Source organism: Apteryx rowi, unplaced genomic scaffold (assembly GCF_003343035.1).
Source record: "Apteryx rowi isolate R43461 unplaced genomic scaffold, aptRow1 scaffold_0, whole genome shotgun sequence".
Classification (NCBI taxonomy): domain Eukaryota; kingdom Metazoa; phylum Chordata; class Aves; order Apterygiformes; family Apterygidae; genus Apteryx; species Apteryx rowi.
This window is the reverse complement of record NW_020447195.1, coordinates 9,172,043-9,189,700: the sequence shown is the minus strand read 5'-3', so window position 1 is coordinate 9,189,700 and position 17,658 is coordinate 9,172,043. Positions and strand designations below refer to the sequence as shown.

At 35.8% G+C, this 17,658-nt stretch overlaps 2 protein-coding genes across 4 annotated transcripts in view; both read left to right on the top strand.

Annotated features, from left to right (window-relative positions):
• DIDO1 (death inducer-obliterator 1) overlaps positions 1–15,498 on the top strand; it is a 59,142-nt gene extending 43,644 nt beyond the window's left edge. For all 3 annotated transcript variants that reach the window (XM_026056869.1, XM_026056854.1, XM_026056862.1), the window contains 4 exons: positions 819–972; positions 2,024–2,113; positions 2,801–2,996; positions 10,331–15,498. In XM_026056869.1, the coding sequence (XP_025912654.1) occupies positions 819–972; positions 2,024–2,113; positions 2,801–2,996; positions 10,331–13,734 (3,844 nt within the window). In that variant the 3' untranslated portion in view covers positions 13,735–15,498. The remainder of the gene's footprint in view (positions 1–818; positions 973–2,023; positions 2,114–2,800; positions 2,997–10,330) is intronic.
• Positions 15,499–16,292: 794 nt separating this feature from the next.
• TCFL5 (transcription factor like 5) overlaps positions 16,293–17,658 on the top strand; it is a 7,634-nt gene continuing 6,268 nt past the window's right edge. Inside the window, exon 1 of the mRNA XM_026056898.1 lies at positions 16,293–17,566. The gene's annotated coding sequence lies outside the window, so the exon portion shown is untranslated. The remainder of the gene's footprint in view (positions 17,567–17,658) is intronic.

Below are 17,658 nucleotides of genomic sequence, written 5' to 3'. Positions count from 1 at the left end.
TGTGTGTTTGTGTGTTCGTGTCCATCTGTCAGTCTGTCCCAAAAACAAAAGGCATTATCAACTTCATAGTTCAGGTAATCTCACTCAGATGTTTAATTTATCATCCTATTTTTTACCTTGTCTAGTTGTTAAAACTTCCATCGGAATATATTAACAGCAAAGATTCTACAATGTGCGTTAGCAGATATATAAACATAAAAGTATTTGACCTTAAAGTCTGTTTATATATTCATATATATGAGAGTATATGAGAGATCGTGTAAAGGTATTCCAGATTTTCATCCTACATTAAAATACTGTTATATCTGACTTTATGAATATAAATCAAATTTAACCAATTGATAGCTTGAAAGGAAGTGGATTTCTTACATACTSTCTGTATATACAATAGGAAGAATAAATATTGCAGAGTATATGCTTATGAAACAGCAGTTAAAAGATTTTTGTTCATGTCATATCCTTTAACATGAGAATCTTTTCAGATGCATGTTTTTGACTCATTTAGTGGAAAGTATATAATTCAGATTAGTTTATTGTAGAGTCAGGATCACAATAGTTATGGTGTTAGCCTAATTTTGTAAAAAAAATCATATCTCTTAGCATCATCTTTGCCTTTCTGCACCTATAATTTTATTTTCAGTTGCTCCTTCCATTTTTCACTAATATGTAGTTAATGGAAAACACTGACAAGACATTTAGTAAAAATTCTCTTATTTACATGGTTAAAATACAGCGATTGATGAGTAGAAGGAGGGAAGAAGAAAAAAGAAGGGAGCATTCTGACTATATAACCTTTTCATTTTGGATTTGTTTTGCAGTGTTGCAGAGTCACGCTCACCTCAAGATGGAGATACTTCTCTCTTTCTCTCTCGTCTCAACACCATTTGGAAAGGATTTATCAACATGCAAAGTGTGGCCAAATTTGTCACTAAAGCATATCCTGTCTCTGGATGTTTTGAGTATCTTAGTGAGGTTAGAACTGATGTGTTTATATATTTAGAATAAATCTGTACTGCAGTTCCTGTTGCTGTAAAGGTTGTGGTCACTGTATATATTGCTGTATTGGAATTGTGACAGAGCTAAATGGCATCCCTTTAGTAATAAGAAAAGTACTTTWAAAAAAAATAGCCTTTTAAAAATTCCTCACAAATTTGTGAAGAATTGTTATGTCTTTTAATATGCCTATACATATGTTAGTATCTAACATGGAACAATAGCTATATTTCAGCTTCATTCTTTGAAAAGAGATCTTAAAACCAATATTTAAAAATAGATGTCGTAGAGCCAATATTTAAAAATAGTCTGCTCTCACACTAGATGGATCATTGATGTGATCTATTATAAAAGTTTGTGAGGCCATTCATTAAAACCAAATATTATTGTCCTTTTATTAAATTCAAAATAAAAACAGTTGGGTGACGGTATTTTGTGGGGAGTACATTCAAATAATCTGATAGTATAAAGGCATGTGCTAAAGCCGATAAGAGATTTTCTTTCTCTTTTCTCCTAAAAAGTACATTTCATGGGGCTGTGAAGTCAGGAAGTTTCAAACACTTGTTTTAGGACTTTAAATAGTAAGGTGGACGGTTCTTTATTGGTTTTGCTAAAATGGAATTCACTATCCYGTTGATGGGAAGCTAACTAGAATTCTTGTGGCTTGTAGTCATGGGTGCATAACTTCCTGATAAACTGGAAGTGTGGAGAAAATCTGTATTACAAATAATGGCTTTCCTATCAGAACAAAGCTAAGAAATGTATTTAGCTGATGGGTGTACAAAAGTACTCGCTGCTGTCTTTGTTTGGGGCTCCTTTCTTTGTTTTGTGTGTGCTATTACCCTTCCAGTAATTAATCACCTTGAAATTTGGAAATTCGCTGTCTGAATTAGAATAGTATGTATGAAAGCTTACTRAAATATAATGCTGCATTCTCCATTAGGCTACTGGGATGGGGCAATCTGCACTGCTTTTATACAGTAGTCTCTTTTGGCTTTTCTCATACTACCATGTAATACTTCTCGTTTAGGATTTACCAGATACAATTCATATTGGTGGTAGGATCTCACCGAAGACAGTCTGGGATTATGTTGGCAAACTCAAATCTTCGCTTTCTAAGGTATTCACTTAAAATCCTTTGCAACACCTAGCAGAAAAATACAGCAATATAAAATGACAACTTTTTGTAATATAAATGAATAAACAGCAAATATTGTCAGAGACGATACCTAGAGAACCTCTGACACCACTTATTCCTTTAAAATTTTTGATTTATTGAAGAAACGTGTTTGTTCATTGAGCTGCTGATCATCTTGATCTCTTCCCTGTATAATGGCTTAGTCTAATAATTATTTATTCAGTTCTAATAATTGAACATAATTTATTTATTCAGTACTGAAAATTAAATCYAAGTTTTAAAAATAGGAAATTACCATTAAGTGTATGAATAGATTTTACTATTTCAAACACTTTAAAAGTGAAAAAAGGAAGCACACTGTGCAGATATAATCATGAAACTAAGGATTTTCCATTTCTTTCATATTAATTCAAACATTCAGAGCCTCAAGATGTATAGTTTGATATAAGATACACATGTGTATTTCTGAAATTGACGAACCTAATTCTGTTATAGAATTACAGATTGAACAATATTCTCTTAAACCTAAAATATTGCTTTGAAAACATAGTTGGAGTGGTAAACGTACAATTTATAGAGTGACACCCCCGCCCCGGGAACTTGCCAGCTGCCATTTTATTTGCTGGGGCGTTACAGGTTGAATTTTTCCACTTTGCTTTTGTATTCCAGGAATTATGTTTGATTCGTTTCCATCCTGCAACAGAAGAAGAAGAAGTTGCCTATATCTCTCTCTACTCCTATTTTAGCAGTCGTGGTCGTTTTGGGGTTGTAGCTAATAACAACAGACATGTCAAGGACCTCTACCTGATCCCACTGAGTGCTAAGGACCCAATTCCTTCCAAACTCTTGCCCTTTGAGGGACCAGGTAAGCACAAAACAGGGGAGGTTGAATGGTAGGTAAAATCATGGAAAAGAATCAATCAGAGATAAATTATTGTTGAATGTTTAATGTAAGTATTTTTGAAAAAATGATTTTATGTGAAAAACATTTTAAAAATATGTAAATAGGGAATAATTGCAAAAGTTAACTCTGTGTCAAGATAAAATTGTCCAAAACCCTACAAGCTATGCACTGTAGYGTAAAGCAAGCAGGAAGTCCTTTCTTTAGCCAGCAAAGGAGTGGATATCTATGAGGACAAAGGTAAAAATGATACTGATTTCCCTACATTATCATTATGCCAGGTATGATGCCATGTGTGCAAATATGCTTGCACAAAGTGTTTGAAATGTTATGCTCTATTGGAGCAAACTAGCCAAAGCACTGACTTCTGAAAATTGGTTTATTTAAAATAAATAAAATCCATATTCCATTGGGTCAGTAGGTGGCAGAAAGTAGTTGGTATAGGTGGATTATATTACAATCTTACAGTCTTAATAAAATTACCTATAGTAGTGATTGACTTGAGTTTGCTCCATGGGTGTGCTTGAACATGGTGACAGAAGAATTGAGAGTGAATTCAGCCATCAAACACACCTTTCTGCTACAGAATTTGAGGTCATCTYCATCTGCAGGTGGAGGAGGGATATATATTCTTAGTTTCCAAATAAGTGTCTGTTTTTGTTTTTATATATATAAAGTAAAAGGCTAAGAAGCTGAAGAACTATAGGTTACAATGAAGGCAATACTTCATTGTCATAGTGATGATTTGCAAAATGTTTAAAAGTGGGTACAAAAGAGCAAATATGCAATGAGCTGACCTTCCTGAGAAGCTAACTGACCTCTGCTCCTCAACACAAGTCCAGGATGAAATTCAATAAAGCAGTCTCAGAGCTTCTATTCAGAAGTAACAAAGTATTCTGTCTGGGCCAGGTTTTGGTGTATTAGTACTATATGACTTTAAAAATAACACTGACAAACTATATACCATTAATAAAATGCCCTTCTTTCCTGCACGAGACTGCGAAGAATACTTGCTCTGCATCCTCAGACTCAAGAGTATATGAGAAAAATCTTGTTTCTCTTACCTGTCCTTGAACAATACATAGTCTAGATCATTGTTTCTTGGCTATGGCTAAAAAGGTGGGATCATTGCTTTAAGTATGCTCATGTGGGCTCTGTAACTGCTGAATCTGAGCCCCTCATACTCTTTAATAGTTATTCTTGAAAGGTAGGCAAAAACTGCTATTTCCATTTCATGGCCGAAAAATTAAAAAAACTAAGCGCAGAATGCTTTTGGCATAGGGAYGTAGGCATTGTCTTAGCTCCCAGGCTAGCTTTTCCAGGCAGAACAAAGAAATACATTCCTTTCTGAACAGTGACACACAAGAATAGGATTGGCCATTGAATCAGCGGTAAAAATCTGCACTCTTTTGCTGTGTTGTTAAATAACATGCCTTAGGGAGGCATTTACATAATCTTTGCCTACTCACATTCCTGTTGAAAACCTCGGCCGTGTTTAGCATTGTAAGTTTCCTTCTATGTTTCCTTTTCTTTTTCCATGATAAGTTTCAATTTAAATGAAACTTTTATCTTAAATTAGAGTGTTGGCAAATATGGACAAGCTCTACTAAGTATTAGTATAGAAACTTCTAATGTCAGCTTGGTCTTACTGAGTTTAACTTGGAAAAAATTTTCAAGACTGGAGGGGATTATTCAGAAAAAACATAGGTGTCATTTGCAGCCTTATTCATGAAGGCAAATTTTATGAGTCAGTTTTCAAATTGAAATGCACATCTGTAGGCAAAATGGATTAAAGGATAGCAATAGATAGAAGGTTCCAAAGGCAGAGAGGCCATATGTTTTAAAAGATTAATAGAAGACCCACTCAGACTTCTGTCATCAATTCACACTTGGAAGCTTTCGTCAGAGTATTTACTTTGTAGTTGTGCTAAATGGCATTCATATTTTAAAACCAGGATGCAGTATAAGGCGGAAAAAAGAGTCAGGTAAGCTGCTTTTCTGTTTGTGTGTRTGCATTAAAACCACAGCATAAAAGACATGTAATCCATACTTTTAAATGCTATCTGATGGAATTTACTGCTCTTTCTTACGTAATCAATAAAAAATATTTTACAGAAAGTGGTCATTGTCTCCTTAAATTTAATTGTGTACCTTCAAATAGAGTTTAGCAAGAACGCAAAAAGCATTATACTAGATAGTGAAAGGTGTTTTGATAAATATGACTGGACGGGGGTGGGAGGGAGGGACAACAAACCCTGTCACTCTGTAAGCCCTAGTTAGAAGGTATTCCAGCTGTATCAAGCAGTTCCATCAGGCAAATATGATTTATGAATTTCTCCTGTTTTCTGATGGGCTGGATTTGGAACGCAACTGAGGACTTCTGAACTGCTATAGCACCTAGAAGCTCTACAAAAAACTTGCACATTGGTGTTTTTAAAATAGAGGAAATGGAAGGATTCCACATTTATACTTACAGCATCTGAGATTATTATTACTATACCAGCAGGCTTCTGTGGTGTTTTTTGTAATAGCTTACTGTATGTGAATTTACTTGTCTTGAGTATTTCATGTACACATGTAATGTGTTATCCAGCACTTTCATCTGAACATCTCAAAGCAGTTTGTAAAAGATAGTGTAATCAGCCTTAATTACCAATGGGAAGAACGCAAATAAGAGTGATTTATTGAAAGATTTAGTGGCAAAGTTGGAAAAATATATAGTTTAAGTTTAATAGAACAGTCATGTATCAGCAAAAGATGTTCCACAAGCATTGATATATCTCTTTTGGTAGCCTACAATAGTGAGTATGTTTTTCTTAACGTATGAAGGCATGAAATCTCTTCATGCTATTTAGAATACTCTTAAAAATTGCAGCAAGTGGAACAAAACAAGTGTAGCTACTCTGTACTGAATTAGGCTTCTTCATCTCACCAGATATTATTATGAAAAATGGCAAAAGTAGAAGACCATGGCATAAGAACCATATTTTTTCTCTGCCAAACAATTCCTTTCAGCAAATGTATCTTAATGTACAGCAGTGTTACAGTGCTGGACATGATGTACATCCCTAAATTAAAATACCATTGACTGATACTTGAATGATAGTTTTCAGTTGCTGATTGGGACAAGTATTTAAACAGTTTTGATAATGATTAAAGAGTAGCTTGTTTTGATCTCTTTAAGTTGAAAAATATATACCATAGTCAGGTATGCTGGGTTTATTCCCCAGGTTGTGCCATCAGTGTACAGAAATTAGGCCTCTATCTTAAACAGTACGGGGAATTTGTTACCAGTTGTTGATGGTAAGGARTGAAGATGTGGGTATTACATGTGGAAATACAGTAAAATCGATTTAATGAAAAATGTATTTAAGGGTAAGAAAAACATATTCAGCAAACACTAATATTTAGTTTATCCATTTTTTCATGGCTTTAGTTTTATAGAATGTAACTCAATAAAACCAGCAGCTGGCCTTCAAATTACAACAGGATAACTGTTTTATAAATAATTTAGCACTGACTGCTGACTCTGCTGACACAGCTTGCAGCACTTTTAAAATGCTTCCTTGTGAAAGCCAGTCATCAAGCAGTAGTTGGAGACTGCAGCCAACATTTCCGTTCTTACTACCTAAAGTTAGGCAGTTAACCTACTTAGGAATATGGAAATGGAATAGGACTGTCCTTTGAAATGCCAGTCTAGCTGTATGTTTTCATTCAAAAGAAGCTATCAGTGCCCTGCACTTAGTGTTTCATCACTTTGGATTGAGAGGTTGAGTATGAATTTAGTGAGGATGCCTCTTTAGCTGCAGGTTATGAAAACTATTGTAGACGATCACGAACTTTTTCAAGAGATATGTTTTTGAAGAAAATTCACACAAGTAAACTTAGAAGCAAGGTTAGGTATAAATTCTAATATTTGTATAAAGTTACAGTATCAAAATATACAATTTTAATGGATTTGTTCCATGATGACCAAATTCTAGACAGATTAAATTATAATTAATGTTACTAACTCACTACTGGAGTTTCTTGTCTTGGAAGTGTGTTAAAATTTTACCTTCTTTTAATTAGCGACTTGGTCTGTTTCTGACAGGGATTCAAAACTAATTTTTCAGTAACTGCTGTTCATTAGATATCCTGTCTGATAGATATTTTGGAAACTGTTTCAGTTATTCAGCATTTGAGATTCATGTGACTAGTCGCATTAATCACATGTCACTATCTCTGCTTACAAGTAGATAACCAAAATGTTAAAGACAGAAGAACAGCAAATGCCTACTAGGAGTTTTTGGATGAACACAAATTTGTGACATACGCTGCATTTGTCAACACTGGCCAAATGGGCATTCATTATTCACATACTGATAAAGGAAAAAAATATAAAACAAATTCACACACACAGTGAGCCATATGTAACTATTACAGTCTCAGTAGACTCAATTTGTGAATAAATTATTTTCCTAATTAACTTGCCTTACTTTTGGACTATGCATTAATGGTATATGTTAATATCATTTCATTTGAGGTAGTAAATTATAATTAGCAGAACTGCTAGAATTGCTTTTAAGCAGTGGGTGCAAGTGAGTTTATATTTGGAGGATTTATGCAATTCTTTCCCCATAATTTTAGATTCACTGAAAATAATTACTTCTTTAGTTCCTGTCCTGCCTACTTTGATCCTACCTCAGCATCCATACTCCTCCTATGGGTGCAAATTTATGTATGTGGTGGACTATTTAGAACAGCCTGTCCAACCACAGAATTAGGTAAAACTAAAAACACTGAAATCGTGAAATAATTCGAATTGTAGAATTCCACTTTGGAACTAGAATGCATTCTACAAAGTAACTGTCTTCCAAAAACTCTCACTTAAATTTCATTATTCTTGTTTCTCCATATACTTGCAATGAAAACCATTTCCAACAGGAAATCTCTCAAGCAAATATTTTAGATTAGGCTCAGAATTTCCATTATAATTTTGTCTGACCTTTTGAAAAGACCATTTCAAGTGACTAACCAGATTTTGCTGGTCTATTCATTAAGTGCTTAAAACAGATTCACTGTACTATTTCCAGTTACCTTCAGAAGTACACAGAATTTTAGAGGAGGGTTTGTTTCCCCTTAGTTGCCAAGAGATCTCATAAGACTTTCAAGTTAACTCATTTTCTTTGAAAAATTACCATCTTTGTCTTATTATCTATAATTTGCTATTTGGAAAACAAGGTTTATATGGGATAAGATTTGAACATAAGAAATGGAAGAACTGATGATTTTATATATTTGGTCATTCTGTGAACAAAAGTTACTGCTTAATGAAATAGGTAGTAAGTATTGAAGGGAAATACTAAAAACATAAAACAGCTGTGATTTGGGACTGTTGTTTTAATAAATGGTAAATAATTCCTGCAGTTATAGGCTCTCATTAAAGATGAACTCTACTTAATTGGTTCTCCTCTTTGGGCTTTCCCTGGGGGTTAACTGAGCCAAGTTTTCATCTTATTCATATGTAGGTTATAACTGAACTTAGCTTAAGCTGTAATAGTGACAGTATCCTCTCACTGAGAAAGCTTCACATTTAACTTAAAAATATGCTAAATGCTTCTACTGATTTCTCAGTGTAAAGTTAGTAACCAAAAGAAATTAGAAAAGGTGAAGTTTATTAAACCAAATTAGGGAAACAGCTGACAATTTTCTCATTAGATGGCAAATCTAAGAATCCCCTTACAATTTCTTGTAGTTATCAGCAAAGTAATATATCCGTAAATGTGATTCGCTAATGGAATATATATGCTACTATGGGGTTTAGTTTTGTTTTGCTGGTATCAAGAAGTTTTTAGTGCTAATAATTAGATATCTTAAAATTGCTCCTTAATGGTAGTTGGTTTGTTTAATAATGAAGATATACATAAATGAGCATATTATACTTGTAAAACCCTCACTTACAGGATTATGAATAGAAGAAACAGTGTAGATTTCAGAATCATTGCCTTGCCATTTAAACACAGGGAATATTTATGTTACTTTACATGTTGTTTATGTTTCTATATTACTGCTTCCTAGCTGGATGCAAATAATGAGGTCCCCCTAAATGAGGACCTTTTAAAAGTCACTAAATCCAGAAGTTAAAAAAMCCCTCTCTTTATAAAGAAATTCTGCATTTCACACCGTTTATAAATGGATTTCTTCCCCTGCCCTTTGTTTTTGACATGATTATCTTCCACACTTACCAGTGGGAATTGTGCACATGAGGAAGAAATACAATACCCTGAAACAGACCTACAGCCCTTTGAAGGTTATTTTTCCTCGTACCAGAAACTTTCCCATCGTTTTTAGATATACTTCTCCAAGGATTCGAGTCTGAAACTTTCACGAAGGAGTAATTCTATACAGTGTTTCTTATTTATAAAAAGGCCTTACAGCATCATGTTTAAGACTGAATCCTACAACAGGGGGTTAAAAGTCACCTTTCCCTCTGTATGCCACTTCCATACTGAACTAACCCTTTTCTTGAAGAGAAAGCAAATGCACCCGGATTTCCTTTCCCCATATGCTGAACTCGTATCTCTTTAAGCTCTTATTTGCTTGTTTGGTATGTTAGGTGAGTCACCAGTTTCCCTGCTTCTTACTTTTTAAAAAATGTCTAATGTCTTAATGTCTAGCTGGGGAAAAAAAAAAATCAGTGTGTTACAAGTTTTAATACTGTTCCCAAACACATTTTGTTTGGGACTATCTTTGTAGCATTTACAGTTATTTGACTAATTTAGAGATAGGCAAAGTATGTATAGACCTGTATAAATGTCAACATAGTCTTACAGCACAAATTATAATAGAAATATAGTTCTAAAGTTTAGCAAAGCTATATGCTTTATTTGCAACAGAGAAGTGATTTTTTTCCCCCAAATAGTATTAGATGGATGTTTCAGTGTTTTTTTTATTATTATTATTTTTATTTTTGGTTCTTAAATTTTGATGTAGCCCTATAGAAAGTTAGATTGCCTCCCCAGGTTTTCTCACTTTTTAATATCTCTGTGTATACCACATATTTGCAGACTATTTGAAAGTTAAGATAGGATTTTTCTGAGGGAGGGAAATGAGAAGGATGTAATAATACAAAAAATAGAATATATATACATATGTTTATGGATTAATGAAAATTGCCAATAGGTTACCTAATGCAATTTAGAAAGATTGTTATCTTTATGATTTTGGCAGCTGCCATTGTATAAAATAAGGAGTTTCTACTGAAAGCATAAATAAAAAATATTTTTTACACATACAATCTTTGTGTTCCCTTTCAGGTCTTGAGTCATCTCGTCCAAATTTAATTCTTGGATTAGTTATCTGTCAGAAAGGGAAACGTCCTGCTATGGTCATGGAGACAGAAAAGATAGAGGAAAAGCGAAGCAGAATTCAAACACAAGAGGAAACTGAAACATCGCTGTTCTCTAAAGGGCCACTGTCTTCTTTACAAGAAAAGAAAACTCCAAAATACACACTTTATTACGGAGATTCGACTGTAAGTACAACACCACCTGGATCTCCTCCACCTCCACCTCCCCTTCCCATTCCAGAAACCCCAGCAGTTACATCTTCAGTATTAAAAATACTATCCTCGATTAAAACTGGAACCACAACTACTGGGACACCACCAGCTTCAACTACTGCTTCTGCAAGTGTAACTGCTACGAATTCTTCTTCCTCAAAAACTGCCACACCTCTTGAACACATCCTACAGACGCTTTTTGGAAAAAAGAAATCTTTTGAGCCTCTTGCTAAAGATTCTGAAACTGTCCAGTCTTCAAATCAGGAAGCTCAAGTTGCTGTTGATGAAGGAATGTCAGCTGTTCCTCTGTTAGATCCCATTGTACAACAGTTTGGACAGATGTCAAAAGACAGAGCTATAGAAGAGGAGGAGGACGACAGACCATATGATCCTGAAGAAGAATATGATCCGGAGAAAGCTTTTGAAACACAGACTGGTGAAAGTGAGAAACTATATGATGTGCAAAAGCCGTGTAATACAGCAGAACTAGAAGATGAGGCCTATGATCCAGAAGATGAAACTATCTTGGAAGAAGCAAAAGTTACTGTTGATGATTTACCTAATAAAATGTACACAGACACTAAAAGCAATTCTTCAGAAACATCTGCTTCATATGTGGCTGACATATCCACAACCTCATCCTTGGTAGAACAGCAAAAAATGTTGGAAGAATTAAACAAACAAATAGAAGAACAGAAAAGACAACTAGAGGAACAAGAAGAAGCTCTCAGACAACAAAGAGCAGCTGTTGGTGTTTCAATGGCACATTTTTCAGTGTCTGATGCTTTAATGTCACCACCACCACTAAAACCTTCCCTAACAAAGACCGAATTATTCCATCAGGACCAGCAAACTACACAAAAAGTAGATATACCTTCATCTTTAAATCAGCAAGCACAAGTTTTAAACCAGGGCTGTGACCCAAGACAAAACAGAGATCCTCGGCAAGCTAGAAGAATGGCAACAGAGACTAATGACAATATTGATTCTCGAATAAAGCCACAGTTGGTACAGAATGAGATATCCACAAGAGAAATTCCTCCAGCAAGTTTCCCAAATGCTTTGCAGACTCCACTTGGTAAGGAAGATAAAACTTTAATTTCTACTACTCAGTCAGGTTATAGTGGTGATAATTGGGTTTCAAGTGAAAAAGCTTCTCCAGCGTCTCAGAAAGAGGCATCTAACAGCAAATTTGAAAACACTGCTCAAGTTAATTTGGAAAATGTGAGTCAGACAGCTTCTGGAGAACCTTCTATATCCAAACCTTTACGTAAAGTACTGCTTCCGACACCTCCGAGTACATCTTTTCAGCCTAATTTCTCCACATCAAATGACAGTCAGTCTTTGCAAGATATGCATAAAGTATCATGGTCAAATGAATCAAAGGAAGTAATAGGAAGGGATTCTTTTTCAAATACAGTATTTACTTCTCAGGAAAAGGCAACCAGTCACTTTGAACCAGAGAGGGGTCTTTCATCAGTGCAATATGAAGAACAAAGAAACCCTCAATCTCATCAATTTGTAGAACAAACTGAATCTGCAGCTGTTCAAAGTGAGGGAGAAAGAGGATCTCTCCCACAGCACTTTGAAGAAAACAGAGTTGGGCCTCCATTTTCTTTGTCTGGGCAGAAAGGAGGGCCTCCACCACCACTGATGCTCAATGCACCTCATGGACCTAATTTTAGAGGACCAGCACCACAGTTCTCAGAAGAGCATGGTTCTCCAAATAACGATGGGCAAAGAGGACCACCACCTGGCAGATTTGGAGGTCAAAAGGGACCCATTCCTTCCTTATTTTCTACACAGCATGGACCACCATCTCTTTTTGGTGAGAACAGGGGCCCCTCCCCTTCTTATCATGGTGTTCCAAGAGGAATGTCACCATCTCAGTTTGAAGATCATAGGGAACCTCACATGGAACAAAGGGAATTCCCAGATTCCCARTATAATGAAATGATTAGGCCTCCAGGACAATTTGAGGGACCAGAGCCCCCTCAGTTTATGGGAAATAGAGGACCTTCGCCTTTTCCTTTTGGAGGTCAAAGACGACCACCACCAGCTCAGTTTAAAGGACAGAGAGGAGGCCCTCAATTTGGAGGGCCAAGAGGCCCACCCCCTAGTCATTTTGGGGGACCAAGAGGGCCTCACCCAAATCAGTTTGAAGGGCAAAGAGGTCCAGCTACAAATCATATACCAGGCCCAAGGGGACTTTTGCCACAGCCATTTGAGGAACGGAGAGGGAGTCCACCACCCAGATTTGCTAACCAGAGAGGTCCAGCGCCACTTCAGTTTGGAGGACCAAGAGGAGCCACACCTGCAATGTTTCCAGAACAAAATGAGCCTCCCCCTTCTAGATTTCACTTCCAAGGTCAGTCATCACAAGGTATGAAGCCAACCCCAAGACCACTCCTGGACCTTCCAAGTCATCCACCACCACACAGAAAAGAGATGTGGGAGGAAGCTGGACCATCTGCATCTCTTTCCAATATGTCTGGACAAGGACCTGAGTCAGAAGCACAGTGGTCAGCATCTGATTTCCGAGAAGGCAAAAATCTTGAGTTTAGAGGCCAGACATTTGAAGGGAGACAGAGAGAGAGATATGAGGGAGGAAATAAAGACAAGGTTTTAGATCAGTCAGAGCCTCAGCAAGCAGATAATCGACAAGGTAGATCCTTTGAGGAGAGACGAAGAGATCGAGAACATGGCAGACCTTGGGAAAGGGACCGCGGGAGAAACTGGAATAGAGACAGGGAAAGGGACTGGGAGAGACATAGAGACAAAGAATGGGATAAAAACAGAGACAGAAACCAAAACAAAGATAGGGAAAAAGATTCAGAGCGAGCTAAAGAATGGGAAAGAAACAGAGACCGAGAGAGAGCAAGAACCAGAGAGAGAGAATCCTACAGAAGACGTGATAGAGACAGATCAAGAAGCAGAGACAGAGATCGCGACAGAGATAAAGACAGGGATCGGGATCGAAGCAAGGAAAAAGAAAGAGATCGAGAGAGAGATCGAGACCGTGAAAGAGAAAGAGGTAAAGATCGCAAGGATCGGAGTAAAAGTAGGGAAACCGGTAAAGAGATGAAGCCAGAAACACAGAAGGAAGTTCAAAAAACAACAACAGAAGCAGAAGCTCCATCTTCCACTAATCAGTCATAAAAATACTTCARAGTTATTTTCCATAAAGAATTTACAACATTAAATAACAAGAACTGACTCAAGGTCTTTTGTATATACTGTATATTCTCGCCTTTACAGAAATGCTGTTGTAATACTAGCCTTACAAAATGTACTGACAAATTAGCAGTCTTTGAACAACTGTGAATGAAAATGTTCAAATAGAGAAAAGGCAAGAACATACTGGACTTTCACTTGCTGCATTTTGTGCATAATGCTTTTCTTATAAAAATTCACAGCGTTATCCGTTCTGAAATTTTGTTTTTTCTACTTACATCTTTATCTTAAAATTTCCATTTACAATACAGAAATGGAAAAAGTCTAAGAAGAGCATATTGCTTTTTAAGATTATAAAGTTATGTTTTCCAGTAACTTGAATTGTAATTTTATAAGAGAATTTAATCAAGACCTTAGGAGCCATACCTTTACATCTCATTTGTGTGATATTTTGGTGTCAAAGTTGTTCCTACAGCACACACTTTATAAAAGGAGTCCAATATTGCTGTCTTGTTTATTTTACAATGGATGGGTCATGTGTATTTAGGAAAAGGCTGCAGAAGAACAGTGTTATTAATTATTTGTAACTGATGGAGGATTTGAAAATGGAATGTTATAAGCTTAAAGTGCACTATCTTCCTTTTTATATACAGGTATTTTGTGTTTTGGAATCCATCTGTTAAGTGTACAACCAAGAAACAAGTCCTACTTAGTTTTTTCATGAGGCTGAGGAGTTTTAAATGTTGCATTTTTACAAAACTATAATTAAAGAGCATATAAAAGTAGCACCTTTATAACCAGCAACTTTTAAAAACATCAGACATTTATTGGCAAAGAGTTAAAGACCATAAATGAATTAATGTATCAAAGGAAAGAAAAATAAGATGGTTAAAATAGGCCATCAAATCTCTAACTTTGGTTTGGTTATTATCTGATTTAGTTGGATCATTTTTGTTTTGTTCTTGCAGAATGTTGCCAGAAACTTAAGAAATTTCTCCATTTTCTTGTATTTTACAATCTAAAGGCGTTTTGCTCCTGAAAAAAAAGTGTCACTGTTTTTTGTCAGACCCTACTTATGCTTATGGTGTATATAAAACTGTCCACTGAAAAAGGTGTAACTGTATAAAGCTTGAAARAGTGGTAATGCTAAATGTGATTCAAGAGGGGAAGTTTTCACTGTGAAATACAGTACATTGCTACTTTTCATGTATTCTTCAAGAACATAATTCTAAAGTCTGAAATAAAGAAAACCCTGCTAATTTATTTGACCATGTAAATTAACAGTTGGGTAAATATTTTGTTATTTTTATAAAATAGTTTTGCAAATGTAAAATTAGATTCCTATAAGCATTTGCGTCTTGAAGTCTACATTACAAGTAGCATTTATGCCATGGATATCACTACAGATTTTACAGTTTATATTGGTGCATCTTTGAAGTCCTTACACATCAAGGATTTGCTGGTTGAAATGATGGTCTGTATCCYGAACTTGTCAACAAAACATTAAAATGCAGAGAGGTGGTATTAAATACAAACATCTACTATGGTGTAAGATTTTTTTTTAAAWTGAGATGTTTCTAATTTAAAGACATACATAAAAGTATGCAAAAATCAAGTGTGTTTGTTTAGGTTTACTTGATAGAAATTTCTGTAAATTGTATTTTATATGGCAAAATATATTACTGTACATTAAAATATGGGACTTCACAGGTTTTTGTTACTGTAAGTAGAATAAACATCTACAGAGAACTGTTGTTTTTTTCTTACATTTGTACCTGTATATTATTTTCTAAATATCGTTGTTACTCCTCAACAAGTCAGAGAGGAGTTACCACAAGAAAGTGATGGTACACAGGTTTCATTTCCTAATTGTTTAAGGAAAGATGATGTTTTGAGAACATTGCTACCAACTGTTATTTACTTGTAGGTGTTTGAAAAGCRTATGAAAACGTGTCCTTGTGATTTTTCTCTCAGTCCTAAAACACAGCCTAATTTATTCCAAAGTTTTTTATTTGAATTACAAAATTTGTCATTTGCAGACTTCACACCAAAAGATATAAAGGAAAGCATAATTATTAATTCATTCAGTTTGTTTTTGAGGTTTAGAAAGAGCAAATTCACATCATTTATAAATCACTTGATTTTTCATTGTTGTGAAAGTAGATGTGCGACTCTGTTTCTCTTTTGCATCTTCTAGGAAACATTCCATTACCACTATCAGTTTTGGGAATCTGTTCACAGATCTAGGAACAATAAATGCATTCTCCCACAGATCTAATAGCAGAAAATTCAACTGCATGCAGACAGACACTATACTATATACACAAATACTGCTGTTGTATTTCTTAACCACGGCTTTATATAATTTATGAGCTGGACTTGGATTTTGCAGCAAGGTTGCTATGTTCTGCACTGGACATCAAAATCTAGACTGAAAGGAGCGTAACAATTTAACTCTATTCACAGAAATTAAAAATGGTACTGAATTATTATTATTATCATTATTATTATTATTATTATTCATTGCTATAAAGGGAAAATAAAGAATTCTATAGCTTTATTCAAACTTTTGATTAGCATGAAGTAACTATTTTGACCTTTGTGTATACTTAGCTAAATTAGCTTTCCAAAGTGTATTTTGCTAAATTCTTATGTAAACGCCTCTGAAATGTCTAGAACAATACAAAGAATAGTGTATCTACAAAGGACTATAATATACAAAATTTATACATACTAAAGGAGGCTGTGCTGAACAGTAAGAGGAGGGGAAAAGTGTATATCAAGTCCAACATGCACAAAACTGCTTTTAACATTTCTGCTTTTGTTTCTTGAGGAAAGTCACAAATGTAACTTTCAGACTTTGGCTATACCTCATGTGATATGGACAGTTCAGCATGGAGAATACTGGCATATTTTACCTTTATTGAATGCTCACCTCATTAAAGGAACAAGGTCAAAAAAACTGATTTTCGAACTTTCTGAAGGGAATGAAGATTTCAGAAAGTTTTTTTTTTTTTGGTTTGTTCCTTTTAAGAGCTGAAACATTATTTTTGTGCCTTKTTTCTGTCTTGTTTGTATAATCTGGCTCCCATACTAGGCATCTGTTTTTAATACTGAAAAGCACAACCACGAGCAGATACACAATAGAGACAGAATGTACAAACAAGCTGCTCGCAGGCATTAGATGCTTGTCACGTGCGGATGCATTCAGATTGCGTCTGYGAGTGAAACCTGCGATCAAGAAAAYGAGCTTTTTTTACATGCTGGTAAACTACTGAAGTGTTTATTGTAAAGTTAGATGATTAAATTACAGCAAATCCAGGGCAATGGGTTCTTACGCTACCCCCATTGTACCTGTGTACAGGACATCATTGGAAAAACTCCTCTGCTTCAGAGCAGAATTCTTGCTGGAAATAAAGCAGGGAGACAAGTATATCCTGGAACAAGGAAACAAAGCAGAGGTGTTACATTTAAAGCAACATGACTTTTTTTCCTCCTCTTACGATTTCCCCTCCTAACCTCCCTTATACTGTGCTACCACCCACCGGTGCCAACTAGAGAGTACTGAGCAGTAGCTCAGGTCCAGGAAAGAGGAATGATGGAGGGAGGATCAATCACCCTCCAAGATCTCCGAGTCCTAACAGAGCTGGTTTTGGGGGGGTTTGCAACCCTCGAAATGACTCCGACCACCGCCCTGGCAAAGCAACACGCCTCGTGCTCCTGAACAGCTGGGCCTGCTGAGCTCTACTGCCCCACTCCTAAAATAATCTCGAGTACATAACGCTTCGTCTCGCAGGCAAAAGCGGGACTCAAATTGGTAAGCCCTGCGTTAGCGGAAAAAAAAAAACCCGCTGTGGCCCGTGTGTGACGGCGAGGCTTTGCCCAGGGCCGCGGCGGCGCCACGCGTGA